The following is a 17,954-nucleotide window of genomic DNA, read 5'->3' on the forward strand; positions in this document are numbered from 1 at the left end:
GGCCTCCGCGTCGCTCTCCCGAGTGGACGGCGCCGCCGAGAAAGGGTACACAGCGATTCACCCTGTGGAAGAGGCGGTCGCAGCGCACCTTTGCCCGCCCTCCGCGAGATGGCGGTCACGGTCAGCCCTCCCGTCTAAAGCCTGCAGAGCCACTTCCGCCTTGGTCGGCCGCGCTTATGCCGCCTCCGGCCAGGCCGCGTCTGCTCTACACTCGATGGCTGTGCTTCAGATCCTGCAAGCCGACCTCCTCCGTGAATGGGATGAGAAGGGCCGGGACCCAGCTGCGGTAACTGATTTGAGAAGCGCTATGGATCTCTCTTTCCGCGCCACCAAAGCCGCAGCCCAAGCCATCGGACGAGCCATGGCCGCGTTAACCGTGACGGAGAGGCAACTCTGGTTAACGCTCGCGGATATGAGGGAAACTGAGCGAGCCACCTTTCTAAACACGCCGCTTTCCCCCACTGGTCTCTTCGGCCCAGCGGTGAACGGGATCGTTGACCAATTCTCTATGGTGCAAAAGACCACGCAGGCCATGAACCTCTTCCTGCCGCGACGCTCAAGTTCCGCTACAGGCCGCTCTCGCGAGAGACAAAGCCAGCCTCCTGTGTGAACCAGCACCCAGTGTCCAGCACAGCCTCAGCATCAGCCTTCGCAGCGACGTCAGGGCGGCCGCCCTAGATCGCGCTCAGACAGCCGTCGCAGACCGCCGCCCCCCAGAGGGCCTCGGCAGAGACTCACGCTGAAGTCTGAGCACGCGAAGCCCTCCTAACAGCGAGAGAGAAAAGACGCGCGTGTCCCGCTGCGGCCGGACTACTGCAGTGGTTCAACTAGCAGCCAACGGGCCGGTTTATTCACCCTCTCGCCTGCACACAAACGCCGTTTTCACGGCGACCCAGAGAAATCTCAAAAAGAGTATAATGTCTGGTCCGGCTCACGCCGTCAGTGTTTTAAGTGTAGTGAATGTGCCCACGCCCCAGTGTTCACCCCTACACATAAGCACTCCAAACCCCGTGTCACTCACAGAGCACACTCTCATAAAGCGCAGAAAAGCCGCTCGAGTGTTGAATGTAAGAAATGTGTCCACAGGTCTGTGCCCACTATCTGCCCGCTCTGTTACACGATCAAAGAAGCAGGTTATGAACGTAAGTCTCGTGCCCGCCAGAGAGCGCTCACGCTTGCTAACACAAACCTCCCCCCGGGCCCCGCCTGTGCGTTTAAGTGTTATCACAAAACACAGGGCGTTAATAAAGCGCTCCCCATCTACTATGATCGGGGCGTCAGATACAGTTGTAAGTCTCGTGCCTGCGTGCGCGCGCTCACTCTTACAGAGAGCTCTCCCGCCCAGAGCGCTGCTCGCGCGTCAAAGTGTGGTAAAAGTATGTTCCCCATCCCTTATGATCGGGACATCTCACATAAGTCAGCCGGTCTCGGCGGTCAGCGAGCGGCCATTGCCCAGAACCGCGCCGCGCTCTCGGCTCCGGTTCAGTTTCACAAGCCCACAAATGGCGGCGGTCTGAACCCGGAGGCCATTCGCCCCCTGGCGGCTCACATAGCTGCATGGGAAACTATCCCAGGGATTTCAGAATGGGTGTTGAGCACAATAAAGCAGGGCTATGCACTTCAATTCATTCGCCGTCCCCCGCGCTTTCAAGCCCGGACCGCGACGACAGTGAATGCGGAAGTTGCACACCTACTTCACGCAGAAATAGCAAAGCTGCTGTGCAAAGGGGCTATAGAAAAGGTGCCGCCTTCTCTGAGCGAGTCAGGCTTTTACAGCCGATATTTTCTAGTACCCAAGAAGGACGGAGCCTTCAGACCTATCCTAGATCTGAGATATTTGAACAAAGTGCTTGCAAAAAGACCGTTCAAAATGCTTACGACCAGGAAAATCCTCGCTCACGTTCGCCCGAGGGACTGGTTTATCTCTCGAGATCTGAAGGATGCCTATTTTCAGATTCAGATAGTACCCCGTCACAGGCAATTTTTGAGATTCGCCTTCGACGGTCAGGCATATCAATACACCGTCCTGCCGTTCGGCCTGTCCCTGGCACCCCGTACATTTACAAAGTGCATGGACGCGGCGCTCGCCCCCCTGAGAAGTCAGGGGCTGCGCATAATGAACTATCTGGACGATTGGCTGATATTGGCACAATCAGAGACAGAACTACTATCTCACAGAACAGTGCTTCTCAGTCATCTGGAAAGCTTGGGTCTCACGGTCAACTGGACCAAGAGCTCATTACTGCCCAGCCAGTCAATTTCCTTTTTAGGAATAGAACTGGACTCGGTGACCATGACGGCTCGTTTATCGACACAGCGCGCGCGCCGTGTTCGCCACATAGCCGCATCTTTCCAGAAGGGCAGCTTTCTCCCTTTGAAAACATTTCAAAGGATGTTGGGCTGTATGGCATCAGCTGCAGTGGTGCTCCAGCTGGGCCTACTGCGCATGCGCCCGCTCCAACGCTGGTTGAACGCTCGCGCGCCTCGCCGAGCCTGGGTGTCTGGCGGCCAGAAAATCAGAGTGACTCAGACCTGCATAACAGCTCTGCAGCCCTGGTTAGTGGCCGACTGGTACCAGCAGGGAGTAATGATGGGAACCATCTCTTATCGGAAGGTCATCTCGACAGACGCGTCCAACTCGGGTTGGGGCGCGCTGTTCGAGGGCAGACCGGCCTTTGACCAGTGGTCAGACCAGGAGAAGGGTTTTCACATAAACTGTCTGGAAATGATAGCGGTCGAGAACGCGCTTAATTGCTTCCTCCCGTTCATACAGGGCCAGCATGTTCTTGTCCGCTCGGACAACACATCTGTGGTATCCTATGTAAACCGTCAGGGCGGTGTCAGATCCAGAAATCTCTGCAATCTGGCGGAACGCCTCCTTATTTGGTCACAGACGAACCTGCGCTCGCTGAGGGCGGCGCATGTGCCTGGCCATTTGAACGACGGCCCAGACAGACTGTCCAGGGACAATGTTCCCCCAGGGGAATGGTCCCTGCACCCCCAAACGGTCCAGAAACTGTGGCGCCTATTCGGCAGAGCGGAAGTCGACCTGTTTGCGTCAAAAGACAACGCTCAGTGCCCGACGTTCTTCTCGAAGGACGAGGACGCGCTGGCCCAGGTTTGGCCCAGCCTCCCGCTATATGCTTTCCCTCCGGTCTCTCTGTTGCCACAGGTGATCAAGAGGATCAGGGAAACGCGCCACTCGGTGCTCCTCATAGCCCCGCGTTGGGAGAATCAGACTTGGTTCCCGGAACTGGCACGGCTGTCACATACAGCTCCGTGGCCAATTCCGGTGAGGGCAGATCTCCTCTCTCAAGCTCGCGGCACGATCTGGCATCCCCATCCAGAGCGCTGGTGTCTGCATGCATGGTTGATCAACGGGTACTCGTTGCCCTGCCAGAAGGAGTGATGAACACGATCACGCAGTCTAGAGCCCCTTCCACGAGAAGGCTCTACGCATCTAAATGGTCGGTGTTCTCTGGATGGTGCACCGACAGAGGTCTGGACCCGCGGACATGCGGGGTGGCGCATCTGCTCACCTTCCTACAAGAGCTGTTGGATAAGGGAAGATCCCCATCCACGCTCAAAGTATACGTGGCGGCCGTAGCAGCATTCGCGGAATCGACGCACAGCCAGTCACTGGGAAGACATGAGTTGGTCATCCGCTTCCTTAGAGGAGCTAGAAGGATGAATCCGCCGCGCCCCCCGTCGGTTCCCATGTGGGATCTTTCACTGGTCCTCGAGGCCCTGAAAGCTTTTCCATTTGAACCACTAGACTCCGTGGAGTTGAAATATCTATCACTAAAGACCGTTTTTCTGACTGCACTGTCGTCAGTAAAACGTGTAGGGGATCTGCACGCGCTGTCTGTCAGCGCGTCGTGTCTTGAGTTCGGACCAAATGACTCTAAAGTCATCCTCAGACCTAGACATGGTTATGTCCCTAAAGTGATGGGCACTCCATTCAGAGCGCAAGTTATTTCGCTGTCAGCTCTCCCAGCATCTGACAGCGAAAGTGATGTGAATCTCCTCTGCCCTGTCAGAGCGCTGAGGTTTTACATTACGCGCTCCGCCTCCTTCAGGCGTTCGGAACAGCTTTTCGTTTCGTTTGGTGGGCGCGCCAAGGGGCTTGCCTCCTCGAAACAGAACCTGTCCAGATGGATAGTGGACGCTATAGCGGCAGCTTACGCGTCAAAAGGTCTGCAATGCCCTCTGGGCATCAGCACTCATTCCATGGCCTCGTCGTGGGCATGTTCCAGTGGAATTTCTATCCATGACATATGTGTAGCGGCGGGCTGGGGCTCCCCGTCTACCTTTGTCAGGTTTTATAACCTAGAAGTTCCTGCCTTGCAGGCTAAACTATTGTCAGTTTGAAAAAGAGGTGTATTCTGCCCAGATCTCCTGCTCAGATCACGTTCATGACTCAGCTCTCCTGGTTGAGCTGCACTAGTGGGGTATGTGCCATATGACTATACAGACCGGCAAGCTGCTCTGTATTTCCTATGTGTGCTTATGTACAAGTGATGGCCCGCGTGGCTGGCCACCTTATTTTTTTTTCCACTTATGGGGTTCCCCTCAAGCTCGGGGTTCTCATGTGGATGCTTGGCGCGCACGGCGTTGACAAAGTGTTCCCGTAGCGTAAGCTAAACTTACGCAATACGAGAGAACCTCTCGTAAGAGAACGATACTCGGTTACTAACGTAACCTCGGTTCTCTCTAGAGAGGGAACGAGTATTGCGTAACCGGCCGTGCTCGCGCCACGAGCGACTTCGCTTCAGTCGTCGAAAAACCAGAGAATTCAGCCTACAGCCCCTATTTTATATGCTAAGCCACGCCTATCTGGCGGGCTGTGACGCTATAAAGGCGCGGGCGCCCCTCATTGGGCGTGACGTCACGCCGGGCGCACTGGTAGGCTGCAGCAGTTGCCCGCAGGGCAGCCAATGAGCACGCGAGATGGCCTGCTCTAGGTCTGCTAGCTGCTGCACTGCGTTGACAAGTTATACAAAATTAAGGATAATTTTTGGCTTCAGTATCTCGAGAAGATGAATCTTTCCCGTAGCGTAAGCTAAACTTACGCAATACTCGTTCCCTCTCTAGAGAGAACCGAGGTTACGTTAGTAACCGAGTATCGTTTTGCTAGTACTTATGTGTATTTGCACATAAATAAACATTATGTAGTTGAAAACATTCAATAGTTGTGATATATGACAGCACTGAGTGCGTCTGTCTCTGGCTCAGCGCCAGTCAACGCGCGAAAGCACGTTTTAATTTAGCAGTTGATCACGTGATGCACTGACCGTTCTAATCACACCGGTGTGATCGTACGCTCCAGGGACCAGCCAAGACTGATCACACCGGTGTGATCGTGCGAAAGGGTTAAGTCCAGTTAACCCTCAAGATGAGGAGAACAATCCCTGCTATTATTTTCCTGTAGCCAGTACTGTGTGGTGACACTGCCGGCTATAAAACACAATATATTGGATAACATCAGCAATATTGTGCCTGCTGGAGATTTGTACTTATCCAGTGTATAAATAATTTCCAATTTACTTGATTGTATTTTCTGCATCCAATGTATTTTGCTTTGATGTGTTCATTAGATTTAATAGTCTGTGTATATTGTTTGGGGATGGTTTGGGGCATTTGATAAATCTAGTTTTGTTTTAAGTAATTAATGAGCGTAACTGATTGAATTCTTGTAGCTAATGTATCAGAAATCTGTGTTGATTGTTCATAAGATGCAGTACTGGAAGGAAGGAATGGCTGGGGCTTTGTATTTAAAAGCAGTTGCCAGGGGTTTTATTCACATTGTCTACTTTTGGTTGAAATGTTTCTAGAATTTCGCAGAGAGACACAGAAACAATACTTTGTTTCCTCTGACATTTTGCATAGATGTGTATACAAGATGTGTAGCTTTTTTTGCTTGTTTAATTCACTGTGGATAATTATGTCTGGGACAAATAGTAGGGATGTAACAAAAATTATGAGTCAGTATGTCCTTTTTCAAAGTCACAGTTCGGTATGTTTTCAGTACAACGAGAGGAAAAACTAAAATTTGCATGCAAATTTTTTTTTATTTTATATATTAGACAGAATAATTATGCTCGCATTCTATTGGGCTCCATTTGTCCGAAGTTTAACAGAGACTCGCTTGCTGTCAGGATGAGCCTTTATGCAAAAAGGAAATACTTGCATGAATTTCTAGCATTTATCGATAGGGACGTAACCGTAAGTTGTCACTTATATAGTGGTTTATGGCACTTAATATAATGCACATCTCAAGTTTAGTATTACTTGGATCATGTACTTTTCCAACACCAACTCACTCTGTGTCCTCTATTATTTTTCAGATGCATTTACAACAACAAAGTATATCTATATTTACGGTATTGTTCCATTCTACTGTCAGTTACGTTCCACACACAGAGAACTTCCAAACATGTAGTGGTTAAAACAACACAGGCATGCCAAACCACAATACCCATACCAAAAGTGTGCAGTTTGAGTATGTGTGAAAAACAATCAATGCTTATTTTTTAAATACATCACGATTGCTAAAAAACAACATTACAATTAAAATCTCAACCCTTGTGGACACACAATTAACATAAGAAAAGACTTTAACTACAGGCCAAATTACCCCCCCCCCCCCCCCCCCCTTTAGTGCCATGCCTACAGCAATATGATAAAAGAGACAAATGTTCAATAAATGACTAACTTTAATACTGATAAAAGGAATAAACAATTATTCCCACCAGTAACAGTTCATTGCCTAACTGAAGGCTGTTTACAGTTTCCTAGCAATATGTTGTAAACAGCACATTAGTGTTCGATCCCTGCCGAGGCCGATCACACAGAGGGTCATCTAATGAGATTTTTAAAGACTAACCTGCTAATAAAAGTCATATTTCAGCAAATATGGTCAACCTTTTCCATTAGGCCAAACAAAGACTCGTCTGAAGGAGACCATAGTAATCATAGTAAATATAGATAATGGCTTCAGTATACCACTGAAAATGTTTTTCTGTGAAGTAATTGAGAAAGAATAGTATGAATAAATAAATTGAAAAAAAAAAAACAGTTTTATCGTAGAATGTATAGCGCTATTCTCAGCACTCAAAGTGCTTTACATGAGAGATGGGAATCTCCTCAACTACCACCAATGTGCAGCATCCAACTGGAAGCCAATTTGCGCCAGAACGCCCACCACACACAAGCTTATTGGTGGACAGGACTGATGATTAAAAAAAAAGAAATCACAAATCAGTCAAAAAATGACAGCTACTGCTGAAGCCAGACATGGAAGCAATTCCATTTTGATAAACAAAAAGTGTTGATCCATAAAACCACACGTACACATCTTTATTGTTGAATTTAGAAACGTTTTAACATTTTAATTGTTCTTTAACATCTACAGTACTATGCAAACCAAGGAAAGTGCTTCCCAGTCTGTCCAGCTGGCTCCTCCGTACCATCAGACTCTGCTATACGATTCAGTTCCTCTGGCATCCGCCCAATACAGGGGCGTTCACTTCACTTTGGTGCTGAGCGAACGTGCCCCTGTCATGCATGCGGAGATCGCAGTCTTACTGGTAAAGGACACGATAGTCCCTCCAGCCGATATGAACGTATCCGGCCAGAGCTGAACTGCTTAAATACTGTCAAGAGCAGAACGGTGGTCCCAATGAAACTGTTTCAGAGGCTCCTGGGGCATATGACATCCGCAGCCGCAGTAACGCTGCTGAGTTTGCTTTATATGAGACTGCTTCAGCACTGGCTTCACGGCCGAGTCCCGAGATGCTGCTCCGCAAACATGTGCTGGTCCGTACGGGCAACTTGCTTTGGCCTGGGTAGGGGACCTGCATGCATTTTCGGTCGATGAATCGCGCCTGGAATTCGGGCTGGCCGGCTCTCACATCATCCCGAGACCCCGGCCTGGGTAAGTGCCCAAGATTCCAACCACTCCTTTCGGGACCAGGTGGTGAACCTGCAAGCGCTGCCCCCGGAGGAGGCAGACCTAGCCCTGGCTTTTCTCTGTCCCGTCCGTGCTCTGCACCTGTACGTGGACAGAACACAAAGCCCTCAGACCAGCTCTTTGTCTGTTACGAAGGCAAGCAGAAGGGAAAGGCTGTCTCCAAGCAGAGGTTGGCCCACTTGATAGTGGATGCCATCTTCTTGGTATATCAATTCCAAAATGCACCATGCCCCCCCCCCGGGTTGCGAGACCACTCCACTCGGGGTGTAGCTTCTTCCTGGGTGCTGGCACAGGGTGCCTCACTGACAGATATTTGTAGACCTGCGGGCTGGGCGACATCAAACACGTTCGCTAGTACCACAGCCTACGTGTCGAGCTGGTAGCTTCTTGTGTGCTCTCTTTTCAAAGAAGCCAGTCAACACCATAAGCCCCGCTCGAAGTGTCTGTGCCATTCTCCTCCTATGGACTGGATACGTGTGCCATTCTTGCTCCAGTAGAGTTCTTTTTTAGCCGAACCCTGTTGAGTTCCTCCACACCCCTCGGCAACAGACGTAACCCTAACCAAGACGTTTCCTTTCAGTTCGGTCACATTCGACTAGTCGGATGTACCGTACTGATTGGGATCCCAATTAACACGCCACCTAGTGCTGCCTTCAAGTGCCTAACGAAAGCCTCCTGATCCCCCCGCATTTATTGAGGCGGAGATGGGACAGGGCTTAGGCCAGGGAAGTTCACTGCTGTTTCGCATGATCCACTCAGACAGACTTGGATAACACTGGGAAAGCGTGCCCTTTCGGTGGAAAGGGAGACGCTGCGGAAGCCACATCCTGCCCGTAGGGAGGTATCATGTGTAGGTTACACATATGGACTGGGCGTTTCCGGGCAGTACAACATATGGAATGTCACTGAGGTGGCTCCGGCCTATAGCAGGGGGTAGAAAACACCGGTCAGAGACAACAGAGGGAGCTCTGCCAAGGGAAAGACACGGGCTCGCCGCCAGGAGCCGTACCGTGGAAGAATACACATATGTGATCGCTGTAGGGATCACAACATAAGGGACCCAGCCTAGCACAGGTTCCACCAATGCATATGAGTGTTAGGCCTGGCATCGGATGCTCCGCCACGTCTGTTGCCGAGGGGTGTGGAGGAACTCAACAGAGTTCGGCTAAAGAGGAACTCTACTGGAGCAGGAATGGCACACGTATCCAGTCCATAGGAGGAGAATGGCGCAGACACTTCGAGCGGGGCTTACGGTGTTGACTTCAATGCGAAGAGAGCACACAGGCACACACTCTGTGCTACCAAGGAAACCCATGCTCTCCGCCGTTCCATGGCATATTGTGAAATATTATTGCAATTTAAAAGTGACATATTATGCCCCTTTTCACAAGATGTAATATAAATCTATGGTGTCCCCAGTCTGCGAAATGTCAGAGCTCAAAATACCCCCCAGATCCCTTTTTTATAGCTTATCAAATATGCCCCTTTTTGGGTGTTGGCAAAAATGTGCCGTTTTTGTGTGTGTCCCTTTAAATGTAAATGAGTTGCTGCTTCCCACCCCCGTTCAGAAGAGGGCCGATCCTTTACACAAGCTTCGGATAATACGGCAATAACAAAACACGCGAATCTCAGTCAAATTTCAGAAATAACCAGTAGCGGAGTGCAGCCTTACGGAGAGACTCAGGAAGAGGTTGCAACTTTTATACTGCACCTGGACGTTTCTGAATGGTTAGTGGATACATTTATGTAGTTGTTGTGGAGTTACATTGATTCATCTGGTCGACTTGCATGTACCGTCAGGTTTAACTTTTACACAAATTGAGACAGTTGCATGAGGTCTTTATAAGACGGTCTTAAGACGTAATATAGCGTTCTGTGCTCGTCTGTGCACCCAACGACAGAACAGTTTGCATACTTTGCTCGAATTTTTACCATTGCTCTGGCTGCACTGTTATTGCTTGCGAAAACCAAATGACAGCGCCCTGGGTGGAAACATGCAGATTAAGGGGTGGTAATATTATGATAAGATCCCCTTCCTACGTCAGAAGTGGAGCAAAATCAGATTGAATATTTTTTGACAAGCTTGCAGAGAAAGGCTTACTAAAACAAAGTTACTTAGTTGGTTACTTCACGTTTTCTGGGTTGGTAGACCCTTAAAAGTCAGATTTTCATGATATGTCCCCTTTAAAATAACAGAATATTTTCATATATTTTAAAATTTAATTTATTCCTGTGATGGCAAAACATTTGCTGATGTGGTGCTTAAGTAACATTTCTTATTATTAATGTTGAAAACAGTTGTGCCGCTTGATATTTTTGTGGAAATTGTGATAATTTTTTTCAGGATAGATACTTTTATGAACAGAAATTTCAAAAGAACAGCATTTATTTGGAATAGAAATCTTGTCACTTTTGGTCAGTTTAATGCGTCTTTGCTGAATAAAAGCATTAATTTCTTGAATGATAACTTTTGATAACAACTTTTGAATGATAGTGTAAAAAGGAAGAGATTTGGTCTTGGTGATATTTGGCAACTGGAAAAACAAAAACATTCATACTTCTCACCCCTTCAAAAAAACCATTGTGACTTCAGTTTCATGATCTTAAGTTTAGTTTGCATTGATTTGAGCCGTGAGTTATCATTGTTATACACAATCTTTTGATGGCGAAGGTGATTGAATTTTCTCTATAGTCTTAAGCAGAGCAGTTGAAGACAGGACTTATGTTGATTGGGATAATGATAAAAGCAAACATTACCGTGCTGTCTTTCTCATACGTACACACATAAACACACTGACAGAAACAATCTGGAACAGCAAACATTTAATAAGTTCCTAAGGGATTCAGCTTTGAGAATCTTCACAAAATAAGTCTAGTTTGGTGTATTGAAATCTCTTTTTTCTGCTCTCCTTGCAGCTGAAAACAAGCCAAATATCCACCCTAGAGGGTACACATCACTTTCCACAGCTGCAGAGATGAAATATTGGTTTTATATATAGAGTAATTTGGTTAATCTAGTAATGACATGAGATGTAGTATGCTCTGTATATTATACATGGTAAGTATAGAATACATGGATGACCAACTAAATTAGCTAAAATATGCAGTATACAACAAATATGGAATACATTTTCTAGTGTGACAAATGCACCAGAAGTAATATCAGCTGTGATTTTGTAATCTCTCCTCCTTGAGGAGAAATAATAATTTTTATTACATATTTTTTACACATCATTGGATTTCCAAGCTTATAACTTGACACCACTCGCTGAAATAAGCAATCAACTTAATGAGATCATGTGACCATAATGTAGCAAATGGGTCAATGACAATGTCGGGATCTATTAAATTATTAAAAAATGTAATTCATGCATACAAAGACTTATATACACCTTGTCTATGATGAGCATGTTTTTAATTTCTACATTAAAATTCATTTTGATATGTTTTGGTGGGCATAACATGTAAAATGTAACAGTGACATAACTGTTCTGATATCATAATAAAAATTAATAATGAACCCTAAGCATTTTAGTATAATCTTTCATTATTAATTCATCGGTAAGGCAGGAAATTATATCAAAGTCTGTCAAGGTCAAAAAGTCTTTTAAAATATATTTAAAAAGTGTACCTTTTAATGATAAGGCGATTAGTTCAGGTTGTAAAATGTCATGTGGTGTAACTCCCTAAAAACATAGGAAACTGATAAATGTTCAAAAGAACAGCATTTATTTGAAATATAAATCTTTTGTAACGTTTAAAATGTCTTTACTGTCACTTTTGATCAATTAAATGCATTCTTGCTGAATAAAAGTATTCATTTCTTTAAAAAAAGTCTCACTAAACGTATTAATCTTTTGAAGGGAAGTGTATATTTAAACTTTTATAAGGTGTGTACACTCTTATGTATTTAAGGTTTGAGGGTAAAATGTTATTGCTGTTTACACCACATGACTTTTTTTAGTCACATTAAATTAAAAATTTTCTTTAAAATGTTTTTCAAAATTAACATGAATATAAAATACACTGCTAAGAACTCTGAATGCGTTTTAAACTAGAATTTTAAAAACATTTATTGTGGACATTCTTATTAGTTATTGACCTGTCCATAATTCATATTAAATGCAATACTGTACAGCAGGAAAGGGCAACTTTGGTCCTGAAGGGCAACTGTCCGGCAACCATGATAAAAACTCACCTGCCTGTAGATTTATGTCAGTCTGTGTATGAAATAATCAGTGCACATATTCCATTCCACAAAAAGGCAGTGTTTGTGTGCAAGTATGTGCAAGTATAGGCCTAATAGAAATGAACTGCATCGATAAAGTGCATGTACCTCTCTTCTCTGCTGTATTTCCTGAAAGGCAGGGACACTGTCCTGGACACTTCACAGAAATCTGCTTCCCAGAGATGCAAGCTTGATATTCTAGTTTACACTACAACACACACAAACACAGACACGCACATAAAGCTTAGATTAGATAAGTACATTGTTGATCGAGGATTAATCTCTTGGTTGAATACCTCCGTGACACAGCATTATGAAAAGCAATTCAGACAGAATACACATACAGAAACACACACACCGTGGCGGTTCTCACAAACAGCAGCGTGTGTGTTACCTTGGTGGAGTAAGTGTGCCCATCTGTTCCACAAACAGGTGCAGGGTGCACAACTGGACATCTTTTGCATTTCAGCAGTGATGAATTCAAATTCATGTCCTTTAAACTGCAGACAGAAAGAGAGATTGATCTTCTAACACAAACAATGAAGAAGCCAAACAATATTGCAGAAATGCAGCCTTTTTTCATCTGTCTTCTTCCTACTATCATCTACTGCACTGGTTTGCTTACCTAGTTTAACATGGCAAATCCAGTAGCGACCCAATAGAGTACAAAAATTAAACAAAAATTTATCTAAAATCAAATGAAATTTATTTACATAGAACCAATGCAACATTATATGACAGAGAGAATTGGAAAACTGACAATTTTGCTTCTAAAAAAATTCTCTTTGATGGTTTCAAATAAACACACTATGCTCATTCTGGTCAACACAAATCATATTTATTCTAAATAAATGGTGGTCCTCTGTACTGGAGAAAGCACACTCTTCTCGGCGTTTAGCCTCAACCCCAACTTTTTGATATGGGCTTAAAGTGTTAAGTGAATATTTTCATAATTTATTGTCCCTTGTATAGTTTTGTTCATGGGTTTTGAGGATGAGGTGTTAAGAACCTCTTCATGTTGGAATCGTCTCTGGTTACGTATGTAACCCTAGTTACCTGAAGGGAACGAGACGCCGCGTGACAACGCTTTGGGAACGCCCCTGCGTGAGTGCGTCATGAAGCACGTATGAAATCAGTCCAATGGCGAGACGGAACGTCATAGGCGGGTGACGTCATCGACCAGGAAACTATATAAGCACCCCAAAACACAAGCGCGTCAGCTTCTGATAAGACTGAAGCAAGTGCTCACGGGCATGCTGGGAGTATGGCATAGACTAGGGCTGGGCGATATGGCCTAAAAAAAAAATCCCTGATTTTTTCACAAAAAATCCGATTTACGATTTAAATCGTTTTTTTTTCTCTCCCTACTTAAAATCAATCTGCAGATGACAAAGAAATTGTTCAAAACAAGTTTTAACTTTATTTTGTTTTAATATTCCCTTATGGGATTTGATCTGGATTTAATTACAATCAGAAACAACAAGCCAAAAAGACAAGAGGACAGGCCCTGTCTTTGAAAACATTGAAAATGTAACAAAATAAAATGGGTGGATTGGAATTGGGGATGTGTAAAAAAACAAAAAACTTGCATCACAATAAGCGTGTTGTGATTGTCAAATTATTTGGTAACTAAACAATTTTATTAAGTTAATTAGCACAATGACTGGTATGCTAGTGTTTTTATTATTGCTTAACACAAATTTCACAATTTCAATTCAATTCTTGTGAATTGATTCTGATCTTGATTCAATATAAATTCGTTTGGATAAATATTAGGTATGGTAGATACGTTAATGTGTTGTTAATTGTTCTCAAAAAAAAAATTCACCTAATGCTGTAAACAGAGGCCCTGTCAGCTGGTATTATTAAAGGTTAAAACTAACTCAAATTAAATATAATGTGTTTTTTATAATAACAACGTATTACTATTTTAATGATATAGGTAAAAATACAATGAATGTGTAATATAGTTATCATATTTAGCAAAATACTCCTCTCTATAGCAATTATTTTAAGTCCACATGCGTGCTATGGGTCATTAAAAGGGATTCCTGAGGTAAATGTAGCGTTACGTGGCATATGTTGTTCTCCAGCTGTTTTATGGACATCTTTGAAAAACACTGATCGATCGATTTTATTACATCTCGGTAAGTTGGTAGTAAAGAGTAACAGATGATCCGTTCACGTGCCGCTTGAACTGAGATCTGTTAGCGTTCTCTCACGTCACATTTACAAGCGCCAAAACGGTGTTTATTGTTTGAATTTCGTAATAAAATTGACAGAATCTGAGAGCTGAGGATCTGATCATATCAATAGTAACCTGCTCTGTCTTGTCTGTCGGTGTCAGTGTCCTCTTTGCTTCGCGATTTTTCTCTGCATGAGAAAAGGGATGTGTGGCGTGAGAGCGTGTAAAAAGTGACAAAATTGCGTCTCTCACAGTGAACTCGTGAGAGTTGGCGGCCCTGCAGATTCAGCTTGTAAATGTTTTCGGCGGGTGTGCCTCTGCTGCTGCGGTCTTGTTCATTTGCCATGTTGTTTGTGTATCTCTATCATGGCAAGCGCTGAGCCCGGTCGGAACTACAGGAACCCAGAGGGGAGCGTCGGCGGTTGTTAAAGAGAAAACCGATTTTCATTCAAAAAAATAGGCGTAAACTACACATTCGAGTTAATCGATAAAATCGATTTATCACCCAGCCCTAGCATAGACATGCAGCGTCTCGTTCCCTTCAGGGAACTAGGGTTACATACGTAACCAGAGACGTTCCCTATCAGGGAACTCGAGCTGCGTGACCGCTTTGGGAACGCTAATACCAACGTCGCCATACGAGCAAGTGTCCGTTGTGTGAAGTCAGAGCGCACATTCGGACGAAAGCACCTGCGCCCCTGGAGTGGAGCTGAAGTCGAGATGATAAAACTTCACGAATGTGTTGTGAGGACCAGCCTGCCGCATCACAAACATCCTGGATTGATACTCCTGACAGGATAGCCTTAGAGGCAGCCATACTCCTGGTTGAATGAGCCGGGACAGCCAAAGGAGAAGGCTGACCGGCAGACTCATAGGCAAGTGAGATGGCCTCGACCACCCACTTGCTCAACCTCTGCTTAGATACTGGACAGCCCTTCTTAGGGGGTCCAAAGCAAACGATTAGCTGTTCACTCTTTCTCCACAGGGCAGCTCTATGGATGTAGGCATGTAGGGCCCTAACAGGGCAAAGCAGATTTAGTTTCTCTTGGTCCGACTTCAGAAATGGAGGAGGACAGAAAGCCTGCAGTACAATAGGCCTGACCACATTGGTTGGTACCTTGGGAACGTATCCCGGCCTAGGGAGGAGGAAAGCCTTCACCATGCCTGGTGCAAATTTCAAGCACGAGGGAGAGACCGACAGAGCTTGGATATCTCCTATTCTTTTTAATGAAGATATAGCCAGAAGAAAGATAGTTTTAAGAGTGAGGAATTTCTCCGAAACTTCTTCAATGGGCTCGAACGGTGCTAGAGAGAGACCTTCTAGAACAACCGCAAGGTCCCAGGTCGGCACCCTCGTGCGAACTGCTGGCCTCAGCCTCAGAATGCGACGAAGGAAACGGGTTACAAGTGGGTGTCTCCCGAGAGAAGCACCACTCAAAGGGACGTGGTAAGCAGATAAGGCCGCCACATACACCTTCAGTGTGGAGTGGGATAACCCTGTGGAGAAACGCTCCTGAAGGAATTCCAGCACTGCACCCACCGGGCAGTTAACTGGGTCCAGCTGGTGTTCTCCACACCAAGAGGTGAACATTTTCCACCTCAAGGCATATCATTTCCTAGTGGCCGGAGCTCTGGAGTGGAGGATGGTCTCCACGACCTCAGTCGAGAGACCAGATTCTATGAGCTGGGCCCCCTCAGAGGCCAAGCCCACAATCTCCATAGATCTGGGCGGGGGTGAAGTATCGACCCGCTCGCCTGAGAGAGAAGGTCCCTCATCGGAATCTCCAGAGGAGAGCCGTCGAGGAGAGAAATTAGGTCCGCAAACCAAACTCGGACCGGCCAGTACGGGGCTACCAACAGTAGACTGACCCCGTCCTGGCGAACCCTCTCCAGAACTCCTGGGAGCAGAGCAATCGGGGGAATGTGTACAGGCGTGACCTCGGCCACTCCTGTACCATCGCGTCCAACCCCAGAGGGGCTGGAGGACTTAGGGAAAACCACAGTTGGCAGTGTGATGTTTCCCTGGATGCAAATAGGTCTACCTCGGCACGAACGAAATGTTTCCATTGGAGCTCCACCACCTCGGGGTGGGGGGATCGCCCCCCAGCCTGTGAGAGAGGCGTCCGTCGTTAGTGTTACACGACGACACTGAGCCCCCAACACAGGACCTTTCCCCTCGGGGAGAACCCATTGGTCCTGAGCCACCACTGCAGTGGTCTCATGTACAGCAGGCAGCAAGGTATAACGTTGGACGCTGCTGCCATCAGACCCAGAATCCTCTGATATTCTTTTACAGTGAGTGACTGGCCTAGCTTTGCCTGTTTGACGGCTAAGAGAATCGAAACTATACGAGCAGGAGACAGACGTGCCTGCATCGTCATCGAATCCCAAACCACGCCCAGAAAAGTGGTCCTCTGTACTGGAGAAAGCACACTCTTCTTGGCGTTGAGCCTCAACCCCAACTTTTTGATATGGGCGAGAACGACATCTCGATGCCGAATCGCCTGGTGCTCCGATTGAGCCAGAATCAACCAATTGTCAATATAGTTTAATATGCGGATGCCCTGGAGTCGCAGCGGAGCCAGAGCTGCATCCATACATTTCGTGAAAGTTCGGGGAGACAGTGCTAGGCCGAACGGAAGAACCTGATACTGGTGCGCTTCGCCCCCGAAAGCGAACCTCAGGAACTTCCTGTGTTGTGGAAGGATGGAAATGTGGAAGTACGCGTCCTTTAGATCTATCGTGACAAACCAGTCCTCGGACCTGATCTGTGACGCGATCTGCTTGAGAGTAAGCATTTTGAATTTGAGCTTCCCTACTGAGCGATTTAACAGGCGCAGATCTAAAATTGGACGCAACCCCCCATCCTTCTTTGGAACGATGAAATATCGGCTGTAATAACCCAACTCTCTGCTGGGAGGAAGAACTCGTTCTATAGCCTCCTTCAGCAGGAGAGTTTTCACCTCCGGTTCCATAACCAGAGCCTGCTCGGGGCCCACCTCTGTGGGCAGAACCCCTCTGAAGCGAGGCGGGCGTGATCTGAACTGAATCGCGTACCCCTTCTCGATAGTCTGCAGGACCCAATGAGATACATTTGGAAGGCTTTTCCACTCTGCCAAAAATTCTACTAAGGGTACCAGTCTCTCGAGACTGGCCTCTGGAATATTTTGAGTGGCAGACACAGTGCCCTGTAACGGCGCACCGGCAGGGAACAACTGGTCTGACCACTCTAAACCACTCCTCAAAGCGGGCGAGCGTCCCTCGGGAAAGCGCTCGCTGGGACTGTCTACGCCCCGGCACGCAGGCGGGGTTGGCAGAACGGGCCCCTGAGGCCACCGAGAGAGAACGGGCGCTGTGTACTGCAGCGAAAACCTTTCTCTCTTGGTGGGGACCACCCTCAATACCCTGACGTTTCTGGCGTCAGGGCTTCTTCTTCGACGAAGCCTTCCTGGCGACAATAACCGTCCTCAGATCGGCCTTGCCCCTGGAAGACCTCGTCTGAGAGCGCCGCGCCTCGGCCCAGTCTTGCTGGGGAGGAGCACGAGACGCGACACTCCTTTTCTGTTGCG

General features: G+C 46.7%; 1 protein-coding gene across 1 annotated transcript in view; it reads right to left on the reverse strand.

Moving 5' to 3' along the window:
* The window catches only part of spock3 (SPARC (osteonectin), cwcv and kazal like domains proteoglycan 3), a 55,845-nt gene that overhangs the window by 9,221 nt on the left and 28,670 nt on the right, over positions 1–17,954 (reverse strand). Inside the window, exons 5-6 of the mRNA XM_077204580.1 lie at positions 12,595–12,700; positions 12,309–12,408 (exon numbers count right to left, since the gene is read on the reverse strand). Of these exons, the coding sequence (XP_077060695.1) occupies positions 12,309–12,408; positions 12,595–12,700 (206 nt within the window). The remainder of the gene's footprint in view (positions 1–12,308; positions 12,409–12,594; positions 12,701–17,954) is intronic.

The sequence above is a fragment of the Siphateles boraxobius genome, unplaced genomic scaffold (assembly GCF_051911475.1).
Source record: "Siphateles boraxobius isolate OS27281-9 unplaced genomic scaffold, OSU_SipBor_1 119, whole genome shotgun sequence".
Taxonomy (NCBI): Eukaryota; Metazoa; Chordata; class Actinopteri; order Cypriniformes; family Leuciscidae; genus Siphateles; species Siphateles boraxobius.